We start from the raw sequence: 13,378 nt of genomic DNA on the forward strand, positions 1-13,378 counted from the left end.
AAATATGGAAATAGTTATCAAGTGATAATTGTACAACCCAATGGAATTGCTTCTTGGCTCCGGGAGGGGGGAGGGAAGAGGGGAAGGAAAGAAAATGAATCATGTAAACATGGACAATTATTTTTTTTTAAACCCTTACCTTCCGTCTTGGAGTCAATACTATGTATTGGCTCCAAGGCAGAAGAGCGGTAAGGGCTAGGCAATGAGGGTTAAGTGACTTGCCCAGGGTCACACAGCTGGGAAGTGGCTGAGGCCTCATTTGAACCCAGGACCTCCTGTCTCTAGTCCTGATTCTCAATGCACTGAGCCACCCAGCTGCCCCCAGAAAACTATTTTTAAATAAATAATAAAATGAAAGTGAAGTGGAGAAGGAAATGACAAACCACCCCAGTATTTTTGCCAAGAAAACTCCAAATGGGGTCATGAAGAGTCAGACATGACTGAAAAATGACTGAACCCCAACAAAATGTATGAGACACAGAAACATTATGACATCCTGTCTAGAGTACTGGACTTTTAGTCAGAAATAAATAAATGAATTAAAAAAAAAAACCTTATTAAATGCTCTGTGCTAAGCACTAGGAAGCCCTGGGTTTCCATCTTGCCTCACGTACTTCATAGCTGCACGACACTGGGCAAATCACCCAGACCTTCTGAGTGTCAGGTCTTATCTCAGTTGTCTGGGAGTTAGGAAGTGCCTCTGGAGAGACTCCCAACACAGAACCTCACTATTGCCTGTGGACACTGTAGCCCATGACTTGTCCTGCCTTTGCCCTGAGTGGGATGGGCCCCCTGGAGAAGGGATGGGTGCCTCCTCCTTGACGGCCCATTTCCCAGGTATATTGTCGTGGGGTTGGACTAGATGGCTGGCCACTGAGGTCCCTTTCAAGTCTCAAATTCTCTGATTCTGTGAATCGCACTGCTGGCTGCTGGGAGGACCCAAATGAAGCCGAGAGCTCTTCAAAAGCTGAAGTTGTTGAAGGCAGAGAACGACGGGATTGTCTCCTCCGGCCTTAATTACAGCTGGAAATGATAGTTGCTATTTTCCTCCCTGCCTGGATGGTTTTTTCCCCTGATTCTGAGCACCCAGCCTTGTTCATACAGTCTCAAGTTCTTAATTCATGTGTGTTAGCCTGGGCTGAATCATTAGATGGAGTGGGACCCTCTCCAGGCAATCCCTGAGGATCCCTGGGGGTTCCCCCTGAGCCAAGGTCCCCCAGCCTTCTATCTTAGACTCGTGTAGGAGTGGCAGGCTAGCGGCCCACAGGGAGGGCATCCCAGGGATGCTCGGGGCAAGTGGGCGGTGGGGGAAGGTGACCTTGGGCTCACTCAGGCCGAGGGGAGGAGAATTCTCGTGGGAGAATCCCTCCCTGGAGCTCCAGGGGATGAGTGTTTTCAGGGCTCGGGCCTGCCTGTCTGATCTCTCTGTTCCAGGCTGGCAGGCAAGGGTTAGAGAGGAGAGGATGGGCTGGAGGTGAGGGGGAAGGAGCTGCCCTCCAACGCGAGCCATCTCTCCCCAGGGCCCTGCTTCCTCCTAGACTGGGAGAAACCAGAGCTGGAATGAGCAGCCAGCAGTCTGGGGCTCAGCAATAATTCAGGGACTTGGGCTATTTGGAGCCGGTTGCCAGGAGACAGGGTCACAGGCTGAGTGTCCCCAGTCCAGGAAGGGGGAATCAGTTACGGGTCCAGACAATGCAGTGAAATATGAGACCAGAGCATTGGTGTTTCCGGGGGCTGAAGGGCCTCCCTGGGACCCTCGTCACCAGGTATCAGCCAGGTCCTTAAGCCCAAGCAAGGGCAATAAATAGGCAGGGCCCCGCTGAGAGGGAAAAGGATGTGGCTCTGCCCCCCAGGGTGGGGTTTTAGAGGGGAGCTGTGCTCCCACTGGGGAGTGTGCTTCTAGGGCCAGAGACGAATGCAGTGGAAAGGATTTGGGGAAGGACTTTCGGAACATCCCTTGATTCTTTTAGTTAGAAAGTCCCCATCCCAGTGGGATGAGGAGGAACCTCAGTTGTCATGGGCCCTGCAGCTTCCATGGGAGCAAAAGGGAGGTGGGGTCCCTCTCCCCATCCCAGATTCCTCTAGATCAGGTTCCAGCCTCCGAGGCACAGGGCCAGGAAGGGAAAGCTGGTTTATCTTTAATGAGGTCACCTGATCCCAGAGGGCAAGAGCCAGGCCCAGCCAAGTGGCCTTATGAGATGGGCACTGGCACCCACTGAGCCATCACCTGCCCTGTGCCCTGGACGGTGCCCCTACAGCCATGAACCAAGCCTTTTGGAAGACCTACAAATCAAAGGTGCTTCAGACCCTGGGTGGAGAGTCCGGGGAAGAGCTATCAGAAGAGGTGGGTGGCACGGGTGCTTACAGGTGGCACAGGTCAGCTGGGGGCAAAAGTGATAGGGAAGGAGGAGGGGGGGAGGAAAATGAGGAAAAGGAAGCTGGTGGTATTTTGAAAAAGGCAATGGACTGGAACTTCAGAAACCTGGCTTTGATTTTTGGCCTGGCTATTAACTTGTTGTGTGAGCCTAAACAAGTCATTCATCTCTGCCTTGGTCAGTCATCCAGACCACCAACCTGTATTAAGTAATACCTACTATGTGCTAACTACTGTGCTATGTTAAAAAGAGGGGAGGACTATTTTATTGGACCCAAAGTTCTTAAAGTGTGGTCCCAGACTCTTGGGAGTTTCTAACACCTTTTCAGGAGGTCCACAAAGTCACAACTGTGTGTAAAAATTCTGATACAGGAAATATTGACAATATAACCCACCTAAAATTGTCTGGGCAAAGGGATGTGGGGTCCACAATAATTTCCTTTTGTTTCTCACAATAATTTCTAAGAGGTTTGCAAAGAGGTCCTGAGATCAGAAAATTTGAGAACTCCTAGGCTAGATGATTTCTCAAGTGTCTCGAATTCTGTTCTCGAGCCCATTCTAAGCACTGATATTTTTTGTTCTAAGGGCCCTGCCAGTGATGTATTCTCTGTTCTAAGCTCTCTTCCCAGTTCTGATAGTCCATGTTCTAAGGCCCCTTCTAGTCCTGACATTCTAGGACAAAAGGAATTAGGAAAGGGAAAGAGGGGAACTTGGGAAAAGAAACAGGAGCAGGACAACAGAATAGGGAGGGAGAGGCAGAAAAGGCTAAAAGGAGAGAGAGACAGAGACAGAGAGACAGAGAGAGACAGAGACAGAGAGAGAGACAGAGACAGAGACAGAGACAGAGAGAGGAAGAGAGAGAGAGGAAGAGAGAGAGAGAGAGAGAGAGAGAGACAGAAAGAGAGAGAGGGAGAGAAGAAGAGAGAGAGAGAAAGGGAGAGAGAGACAGAGAGAGAGACAGAAAGAGAGAGAGGGAGAGAGAGAGAGAGAGAGAGAGAGAGAGAGAGAGAGAGAGAGACCTTAGGCCCCAGGGAGACAGGCATCTTCCCAGGACCTAGGGAGTGGTGCCAGATTGGACTTGTAAGAACACCAGCAAAGGACAAAAGAGGCCAAGTTTACCTTTGGGGTTTTTAATCAAACTGACCCAGACTATTTGTTCTGACATCAAAGATGGGACACTCTAGTCCTCCCATGGATGTATTATCTTACGGATGTAGGCATACTCTCTGATAACCAATGACCTATCTATGCCTGCTTATCATAACTAGGGGACTTTGGTCCATGGCCTCCCAAGAATCTTGCCTTGTCAAGAGTATTCCAAGGAGGGGGCAGCAAGGTGGTTCAGTGGCTTGCAAACCAGGCTTGGAGACAGGAGGTCCTGGATTCAAATTTGCCCTCAGATACTTCCTAGCTGTGTGACCCTGGGCAAGTCACCCGTAGCTTCCATCTTAAAATCAATACTATGTATTGGTTCAAAGGCAAAAGAGCAGTGGTAAGAGCTAGGCAATGGGGATTAAGTGACTTGCCCAGGGTCACACAGCTAGAAAGTAAGCCCAAGACCTCCCATCCCTCTCAATCCTCTGTGCTACCTAGCTGGTCCCCACTCCAGTATCTTTGACAAGAAAACCTTAAATGGGTCATATCCAATGGAAACAAACAAGATATGTACAGAATATTGCAAACATCTTAAGTTTATTAAAACTTTAGAAAGCCAGTTGGGACACTCTGTACATGAAGATTGGGGACAGTCTCAGGAAAGCACAAAGAGACGTGTCTGTATAGATATGTGTATAAGTAAGGAATGGTCTGTATGAAGAGGAAAAACGATTTTGTTGTACATGGGAGGGAGGAGGAGATGAGGTTCTGGGAAAGGAAGATGGAATTGCATGTGGGAGAGGAAGACCAGTGTGAGCAGGAGGGGACAGATAGGTACATCTATCTGAGGAAGAAACAAAGATGAGCGATTTTGGAGCCAGATGAGCATATGTTTGAGGGATGAGATGGCGGGAGGGGGGACTTGGAGGGTGCCCTATCACAGCTGGGCTTGGGGCTTGTGTCACAGACAGAGAGTCCAGCGCTAGCAGACCAGGAAGCTGTGCAGCTGACAGAGGAGGCCGGCAACCCCATGTCCCAGCTGGCCCGAAGGGTAAGGCTGCCCAGCTCTGGGAACAGAGCATCCATCCAGGTGGGAGGGAAGGCCAGGGAAGGCCAGTGGAGTTGTGCCCCTGATTCAGGGTGGGGAGTTCATCTGAGACTGCTGCTTCTATCACTGCTGCTCTTTCTCCCTACCCCCTCCTCCCCCAGGTCCAGGGAGCTGGAGCTAAAGGCTGGAGGACAATGTCATCCTTGTTCAACAAAGAAGATGAAGACAAGTTGTTGCCTTCGGAACCCTGTGCTGACCAGTAAGAGGGGACTGGGAAGGCCTGGTCATGTGGCTCCTCCTGACCTCAGGCTGGGCATGGGGAGAAGGGAGGGTGACTTTGGACCTATACCCTGAGATCTTCCCTCTCTGGCCTTTCGAAGCATATCCCATCTGAGGCTGGATTGGGGTCTGATCTACTCTGTGTCTGTGGGTCTGTGCTCATGTCTGTGAATCCTGGCCAAGTCTGGGTGCATGCTTGTTATTCTTCCAAGTTCAGAGAAGGGGCAAGTTGATGGCTCTCTTGGGAAGATCACTGCTTCATCTTGTTGCCAAAGCCTGGCTGGGTGGCCTCTTCCCTCAGCCATCTGGAAAAGTGCCATCATGCCCAGGGAGATAAGATGATCTTGTAGTGGCCTCCCTCCCTCCCTCCCTCCCTCCTTCCCTCCCTCCCTCCTTCCCTCCCTCCCTCCTTCCCTCCCTCCCTCCTTCCCTCCCTCTCTCCTTCCTTCCTTCCTTCCTTCCTTCCTTCCTTCCTTCCTTCCTTCCTTCCTTCCTTCCTTCCTTCCTTCCTTCCTTCCTTCCTTCCTTCCTTCCTTCCTTCCTTCCTTCCTCCCTCCCTCCCTCCCTCCCTCCCTCCCTCCCTCCCCTCCTTCCTTCCTTCCTTCCTTCCTTCCTTCCTTCCTTCCTTCCTTCCTTCCTTCCTTCCTTCCTTCCTTCCTTCCTTCCTTCCTTCCTTCCTTCCTTCCTTCCTTCCTTCCTTCCTTCCTTCCTTCCTTCCTTCCTCCCTCCCTCCCTCCCTCCCTCCCTTCCTTCCTTCCTTCCTTCCTTCCTTCCTTCCTTCCTTCCTTCCTTCCTTCCTTCCTTCCTTCCTTCCTTCCTTCCTTCCTTCCTTCTCCCTGCTCCCAGAGATCTCTGCCCAACCCTTCCACTTCCTTAATTGCCCCCTACCCTGGATGCCCCGTCAACATCCCTTCATTCTTGGACACAAACCTACCTCCTTTCACAAACAGGCCTCCCTAGCTAGTCCTGCTCCTACTCACGTGCATATCCCTTTCCTCCCATATCTCTGTGCCCATCCTCACCTCAGCTCCCCCCTCAAATACACCCTTATGTCTCCCCTCAGAAATGCTCCCTGCCTCCCTCTTGAGACCCTTCCCTATCACTGTCTTCATATCACAAAAGCTCTTCTCACCTAACCTTAACCCATTCTCCCCTTGCACACAATCTTCTCCCCCTCCACATTGTGTGCCCTTACACATGCTGGCACACACTCGTCTCCCCCCTCCTCTCCGCAAAGACCCCTGGGGCTCCCATTCCCTCCTGTCTCGCACTCACATCCCATCATGAAATAACAGACTTTGCTTTAGAAGGGATCTCAACAACCTCCTCGTTTAACCCCAAACAAAAGAAGAAGGCATTGGACTTGGAGTGGGGAAGAACTGGGTCCAAATCTTGCCCCAGACGTTTATTAGCTATGTGACTCGGAGCCTCAGTTTCTTCCTCTGAAAAATATGGGTCCTTAAGGTCCCTTCGAGCTCCGAGCCTCTAGGCCTTCCTTCCCCCTTTTCCCTTGACACATTCCCATCTCCCCTTCACCCTCACCCTTACGCCTTGTCACCCCTGCAGTCCCCTGGCGGCACCGCCCCCCTCAGAGGAGGCCCCCAAAGGGCCAGGCTTCTGGGATGCCTTCGCTAGCAGATGGCAGCAGCAGCAGCAGCATCTCCAGCAGCAGCCCCAGGAGGCAGAGACAGCAGCCCAGGCCATGCTCCAGGGTGAGGGGGCGGCAGAGCCAGAGGGGGACGATGGAGCCGATGACCGTTCTGAGGCCGACCCAGCAGCTGGCTTCAAGTGGGGCTTCCTCACCAACAAACTGGCCGAGATGCGCAGCAAAGCCATCCCCAAAGGAGATTAGCTGCCCCCCATCCCTGTGCCCCCTCCCACTCGTAGCTGCCCAACCAAGGCCCTCCTGGAACCAAGAGGTCCCACTTGACCAGATGCTTCCTTGTCCCCCACCCCAGGGGCCCCAAGGAAAGGGGGCAGAGGACGTGCTAGGGTGGGGGAGTGTGGACGCCCAAAGCGCCCCTGCCCCAGGCAGATCCATTCTCCTTACTTGGCCTTCAGTCTCCCCAAAGACCAGTCACAGAAGGGCAGGGGTGTGGAGGGAGAAGCCCCCTCCGCTGCTCAGATAAGGTTGTGAGTGCAGCAGGAGGGCCTGGGGCTAGACTTCAGGAAGTCTATCCTGGCCATCACCCGGGCCGGCCGGAGAGAGGGCAAAGGGGCCGGCGGCTACCCTCCCTCTGATAGGCTTGGCAGCCTTCATTCAATACACCCGCGTTACCTTATTGTCCCGATTCTCCCCAGCCCCTTCCTGCATCCACCAGAAGGGAATCCCAGCATCCTCTGCAGCCAGGGCTCTCACCCGCCTCCTCATGCCCCCTCCCCCAACACAGGACCAGGCTTAAATAAAATCCACTTTATTCCGCATGTCTCCTGGACACAGCCCTGATGCCCCCTCCCAACCCAAGCCTCCACAGGAGCCACGGAGCACCCTCCCTCTCCCCAGTGACTCCAACCCGGGTCCGGCCCCGTCTGCTGGAGCCCCAGGCCCGGGGCGTCCCTCTGCGATCCGTGGGCAGGGAAGAGCCCAGCTCCTGCGCCCGCCTGTCCCCTCCCTTCCCAGCCGCTCACACTTCTGACTCCAGGGGGGGTGCCTGAGCCCGCTGGCACCCATAGAGCCACTTGATGACCCTGGCGTTTCGCTCCACCACAGACACGGGGGGCTGCCCATCTCTAGACGTGCCTGCCTCAGAGTCTCGGCCGCCGCCATCGCCCCCGCTCGAATCCCACTCGCTGCCCCCCTCCGAGCTGGGCCTGCCCAGGGGAGGGCTGCCGTCCGTCTCCCAGGTCTTGGGCGAGAACCTCTCGGCCCCCAGCACCTCCACCAGTGCCCGCTCCAGCCCGCAGTAATTGAAGAAGCGTTCTTTCTCAGACAGGGGCAGGGAACACGTGGGGCAGAGGGCGCGCTTGCCTGGCTCGGGAGAGGTGGCCTGGGGAGCTCCTGGACCCTTTCCAGCCGCGGCCCATCCTGCTCGGGGCCCTGGAGCCCCGCGTTCCACGGGGCCGGGAGTTCCAGGAGAATCCGGGGAGGCTCCCTGGAAGAGACGTCGCACCAGGCTCTGCCCCTTGGCATTTTCCTTGTTCACTGCCTTGCAGTCTCTCTTCTGCCGATAGATGATAAGCGAGTCGGGCCTGAGGAGTCGCTTGCCGCTCCCTCTTCGCGCTGGCCCAGGAGGCCGGGGGGAGGCCGGGGTCTCGAGCTCATTGCAGGAGTGCGGGGTCAGGGGGCCTGTTCCTCCCCGAAGGGCTGGCTCCTGGCGCCGCGCAATCACTTGCTGGGTCTTGACATACTTGGCCTTGTCTGCCTCCAGCCTCTCTACGGCACTGGGGGTCCTGGAAGGGGATGGGGTAGCCGCTGACGTCGAATGCATCTCGGCAGGAAAGGGGTGGGCCATGCCCCATGGGCCCCGGTACCGTCTGTGGGGAGGAGAAGAAAGACTATGAAGGAGGCGGCCCATGAGCGAGCCTGGCCCGCCCGAGAGGCGTCAGGGAGCAACGGCGCTGGCTAGAGAGGTGCTGGCTGAAGGCCCGTGACTCTGGGCCCAGGGTCGCCCGGCCAGGCAGGGGCAGAACCAAGATTAGAACTGGTTTTTTCCAACTTTGGTTGAGGCTCTTCCAACCATATTATACTGCCACCCTCTCCCCCCCCCCTTAAAAACAGGGAGCTGGAGGCAGCTGGATGGTCCAGTGGATGGAGATCCAGGCCTAGAGATGGGAGGTCCTGGGTTCCAATCTGGCCTCAGACACTACCTAGCTGGGTGACCCTGGGCAAGTCACTTGACTCCCATTGCCCCAACCCTTTCCACTCTTCTGCCTTGGAACTAATACTTAGTATTGATTGTAGGACAGAAGGCACAGGTTTAAAAACAAAACAGGGAGCTGGAGTGGGTGGAGGTAGCCAGGGTGGCCAGACATTGAGCTTGGGCTAGGTGACGAGGGGCCCAGACCCCCAACTCCTCTCGGACACCCCACACTGAGCGGGTCCTTCCCGGTCATGGAGGGCACATTCCTGAGCTGGGTGGGAGGCTTGGCTCAGTGGGAATGGAGGGCAGCTCTTGAACAAGAGAGATGGCTCCCCTCCTCCAAGGACTGACCCAGCCCAAATCCCGAAAGTGGCTTCAACCGGAAAAAATACCTCTTCCCAGCCCCAAAGCTCCAGAGGCCAAGACAAAGTTGTCCACTCTGGGCTAGAGGACTCAGCTGCCCTCCCCGCCCCTCCCGCCTCCACAGAGGTCCAGGATGTAACCGCAGGGTGGGAGCCTCCAGTAATCATAGTCCAGGGCCTGCCCAGGCCCTTCCGGGCCTCTGAAGGAGGGGAGGGGAGCAGGTCACCAGGGCCAACTTGTCCAGTCCCCTGCCTCCACACCGACAATCTTCCTCACTCCAGCTTTCCTGTTAGACATCCCATCTCCTATCTCCTTCCTGTTGGAAGTGCATTCGTCTCTTTTCCCTTCTCAGCCTCAGTTTCCTCAGCTCTAACCCAGGGTTGCACTAGTGGATCTCTAAATCTTAGAATCTCCTCCACCCCCTACCTCCAGTCTTCATCCCTGAGGCTCCTACTCCATTGTGCTATCAGCCGCTTAGTTATGAGAACCAGAGAGCCCCCCTCCCCCCTCCCCCCTGGGCTTCTGCCTAGGGAGGGCAGCCGGCTACAGAGGCTATAAACCGATTTCTGAGAGATCCAGAAGCAGCCCCCAGGGCTCCGGGCAGGACAGGGACCGGCCACCCACATGGCTCCAATCCTCACATCCTGCCTGCCCCTTGACCACAGGCTTTGGGGGGGGGGGGAGGAGGAGGAGGAGGAGCAGCCTTGGGGAGCTGAGTGGGGCATAGGGAGAGAGCAGCCAGAGAGTGCAGCCAGGCGGGAGGAGAGGAGAATGACCCAAACAGGGCATATGGGGAGAGTGCCCTCCCTTTCCCTCCTCAAAGCCCCAGATCTAGACTCCCACAGCAGTGGGGGCTAAGAGGGAGGGGATCTGGACCCGCATACAAATACAGACAGAGGAGACAAAGAAACAAAGATGAGCTGGGGGTTGGGGTGGGCAGAGAGACAGCCAGGTGGTTTGGGGGGTGCGAGCGGCGGAAGGGGGCCAGGAAGTCAAGCCCTCCTCGTTTCTCTCTCTGACTCCCCCGATGAGAGAAGGTGCGATCAACCCCAGATGGGCGTGCGGTGGGGAGCTGCAGGACTCAGTTCAGCACCAGCACAGATTCCGGCCGGATCTATCCCCAAAACGGACCCTCTGTGGCTCTAACGTGGGTCTGGAACCCAGGGCCAGGGCAGGCTTACAGCCACTCTCCCCCATCCACCCCCTCCCCAGCTCTAGAGCTATAAAAAGCCTCAAACTACAGGCTCTTCCTAATCATAGGACCCAAAATACCCAGCCGCCCACTCCCTCTCCTTCCAGCTGCAGACACATCCTAAGGGGGCTGGGGGGCGTCCCTAAGGTCCCGGCGCTCCACGGCCCCAGGTCTGTCCAGGGGCCAGACCTCAGGATGTTCACTGCCCAGGCAGCAACTCCACCTTCCCCACCTCCTCGTCGGGGTCCGGCAGCCCTCCTGCTCCAAGCGAGCGGCGGGAAGAGTCTAATACTCACTCCAGGTGCCTGGGAGCGGACCAGGAGGGCACCAGGCAGATGCGGGCAGACTGGAAGGACAGAGCTAGCTGAGGCGGCACATAGCCAGCCCATCCCCGACTCCCCTCCCAGCAGGAAAGGTTTGGCCTTTCTTCGGTGTCCCTGGATTAACCCCTCCTTCTCCTCTAGCCCAGCCTCCATTAACCCCTTCTTTCCTCTCCCCCAGTATGACCGATGAGCCTCTGTAGCGTCCCTCCTCTGTTTAGGACCAGATCAGCAGCTCAGAGCTAGAAGGGACTCTAGAGTCACGAATCCAGAATCCTCAGGCACTAATTAAGTGTCAGCAAAGATGCAGGATCTAAAATGAACCCGCATAAATCAATTCAGAGCTAAACACCTAGAGAAAGATTAACTGCTCAAGCCAATATAATAAGAATGGCAATTCTAGGGGACAGCTGGGTGGCTCAGTGCATTGAGAATCAGGACTAGAGATGGGAGGTCCTAGGTTCAAATTTAGCCTCAGACACTTCCCAGCTGTGTGACCCTGGGCAAGTCACTTAACCCCCATTGCCTAGCTCTTACTGCTCTTCTCCTTGGAGCCAATATGTAGTATTGACTCCAAGACTGAAGGTAAGGGTTAAAAAAATAAAGAAAGAATGGCAATTCTATCTAAATTAATTTACTTATTTAGTGCCACACCAATCAAATTACTTAAAAAATCATTTTATAGAGCTAGAAAAAGTAATAAAATTCATCTGGAAGAACAAAAGGCCAAGACTATCAAGGGGGAAAAAATGTGAAAGAAGGTAGTCTAGCAGTACCAGATCTCAAACTATATTACAAATGGATAATCATGAAAACAAGCTGATAGTGGCTAAGAAATAAACTGGTAGATCAGTGGAACACATTAGGTACACAATACCCAGCAGTCAATGACTTAGTAATCTAGTGTTTAGTAAACACAAAGATTCAAGATTTGGGGACAAGAAATCATAACTTGACAAAGATTTCTGGGAAAACTGGAAAGCAGTTTGGCAGGAACTAGGTATTGACCAACAGCTCATACAGTATACCAAGATAAGGGCAAAATGGGTACATGATTTATATGTAAAGGATGATATAAACAAATCAGGGGAGCATGGAATATTTTGCCTGTCATGTTTACGGATTAGGGATGAAATTATGACCAAGCAAGACATAATGATGTTACTGGATGTAAAATGGATAACTTTGATTACGTGGAACTGAAAAGTTCTTTACACAAGCAAAACCAATGCAATCAAGATTAGAAGGAAAGCAGGGAACTGGGAGGAAACTTTTTCATAGCAAGTTTCTCTGTTAATAACCAAATTTCTCAAAGATATAGAGAACTGAGCCAAATATATAAGAATATAATCCATTCCCCAATTGATAACAGTCAAAGGATATGAACAGGGAGTTTTCAGATGAAGAAATTAAAAGTATCTGCAGTCATATGTAAAAATGCTCTAAATCACTGTTGATTAGAAAAATGCAAATGAAAACAATCTGAGTTTGGGGACTATATTTTCTTTTGCAACACAACTAATATGGAAATGTTTTGCATGACTGCACATGTGTCATCTATATCAAAGCCTTTTCAAGGAGGAGAGAGGGTAGGGAGGGAGACAATTTGGAATCCAAAATTTTAAAAACATGTCAACAATTTTGTTTACATGTAAAAAAGAAAAAGATTTAAATGGTTGTTCTTTTTTTTAATCCTCATTTATGGGGCAGCTAGGTGATTGAACAGATTGAAAACCAGACCTAGAGACAAGAAAGAGATCATGGTTTCAAAATTGGCCTCAGATACCACCTACCTGGGTGATCCTGGGCAAATCAGTTACCCCCCATTGCCTAGCCCTGACCACTCTTCTGCCTTAGAATCAATACACAGTATTGATTCTAAGATGGAAGGTTAGGGTTTTTTAATAAATAAAATAAAATCCTTATTTACAGATGAAGAAACAGGACTGGAGAGCTGCAGAGATTTGATAAGGGACACAGCTGATAAGTAGGAGGCCTAATATTTGGATCTATGGTCACATGATTTAGAGCTGGAAGAGACATCTTAAATGCTAGCTAGTCATTTTACAGAGATGGCAAATGGCTCAGATTCTGTAGCTCAGTGGGCAAGTTTAGTTTTATCATCCCTAGCTTTTTTATTTCTTTTTTCTTTTCTTTTTTCTCTTTCTTTCTTTCTTTCTTTCTTTCTTTCTTTCTTTCTTTCTTTCTTTCTTCTTTCTTTCTTTCTTTCTTTCTTTCTTTCTTCCTTCCTTCCTTCCTTCCTTCCTTCCTCCCTTCCTTTCTTTCTTTTCTTCTTCTTCTTTCTTTCTTTCTTCTTCTTTCTTTCTTTCTTTCTTTCTTTCTTTCTTTCTTTCTTTCTTTCTTTCTTTCTTCTTTCTTTCTTTCTTTCTTTCTTTCTTTCTTCTTTCTTTCTTTCTTTCTGTCTGTCTTTCTTTCTTTCTTTCTTTCTTTCTTTCTTTCTTTCTTCCTTCCTTCTTCCTTCCTTCCTTCCTTCCTTCCTTCCTTCCTTCCTTCCTTCCTTCCTTCTTTCCTTCCTTCCTTCCTTCCTTCCTTCTCCAAGACAGAAGGGCAAGAACTAGGCAATGGAGGTTGCCCAGGATCACACAGCTAAGAAGTGTCTGAGGCCAGATTTGAACCCAAGTCTTCTCAACTCCATGCCTAACTCTATATCCATTGAGACACCTAGCTGCCTCAGCTTATTTCCAATGTGAATGGAGAGAACATAGAGTTAGAGCTAGAAAAGGATCTAACAATCAGCCAGTCCTGCCTTCTCATCTTGTAGCTGAGGAAGTGGAGGTCCAGGGAACAAAGAGATCCCTAGCTACTCTCCTTCCCTCCCCCATCCCTTACTGACTGGCTCAGTTTCCGGGAGGGTTGGAGAGTGTGACTGATTCCAGGCAGGCCTTC

At 52.1% G+C, this 13,378-nt stretch overlaps 2 protein-coding genes across 3 annotated transcripts; one reads left to right on the forward strand and one right to left on the reverse strand.

Moving 5' to 3' along the window:
* Window positions 1–1,370: 1,370 nt before the first annotated feature.
* On the forward strand, window positions 1,371–7,220 carry C4H1orf232 (chromosome 4 C1orf232 homolog). Its single transcript, XM_056795500.1, has 4 exons — window positions 1,371–2,344; window positions 4,437–4,520; window positions 4,679–4,776; window positions 6,363–7,220. The coding sequence occupies exons 1-4, from the start codon at window positions 2,261–2,263 to the stop codon at window positions 6,646–6,648; spliced, it is 552 nt and encodes a 183-aa protein (XP_056651478.1). The 5' UTR covers window positions 1,371–2,260; the 3' UTR covers window positions 6,649–7,220.
* On the reverse strand, window positions 7,195–10,576 carry FAM110D (family with sequence similarity 110 member D). 2 transcript variants are annotated; one of them, XM_007491347.3, is made up of 2 exons: window positions 10,448–10,576; window positions 7,195–8,270 (listed from the first exon to the last, which is right to left on the reverse strand). In XM_007491347.3, exon 2 carries the CDS (start codon window positions 8,246–8,248, stop codon window positions 7,421–7,423), a length of 828 nt encoding a protein of 275 aa, XP_007491409.2. In that variant the 5' UTR covers window positions 8,249–8,270; window positions 10,448–10,576; the 3' UTR covers window positions 7,195–7,420. The 2 variants fall into 2 exon arrangements, with proteins under 2 accessions (XP_007491409.2, XP_056651477.1); XM_056795499.1 differs by having other exon boundaries at window positions 10,384–10,552.
* Between the last annotated feature and the right edge of the window lie 2,802 nt (window positions 10,577–13,378).

Source organism: Monodelphis domestica, chromosome 4 (genome assembly GCF_027887165.1).
Source record: "Monodelphis domestica isolate mMonDom1 chromosome 4, mMonDom1.pri, whole genome shotgun sequence".
NCBI classification, from domain to species: Eukaryota; Metazoa; Chordata; class Mammalia; order Didelphimorphia; family Didelphidae; genus Monodelphis; species Monodelphis domestica.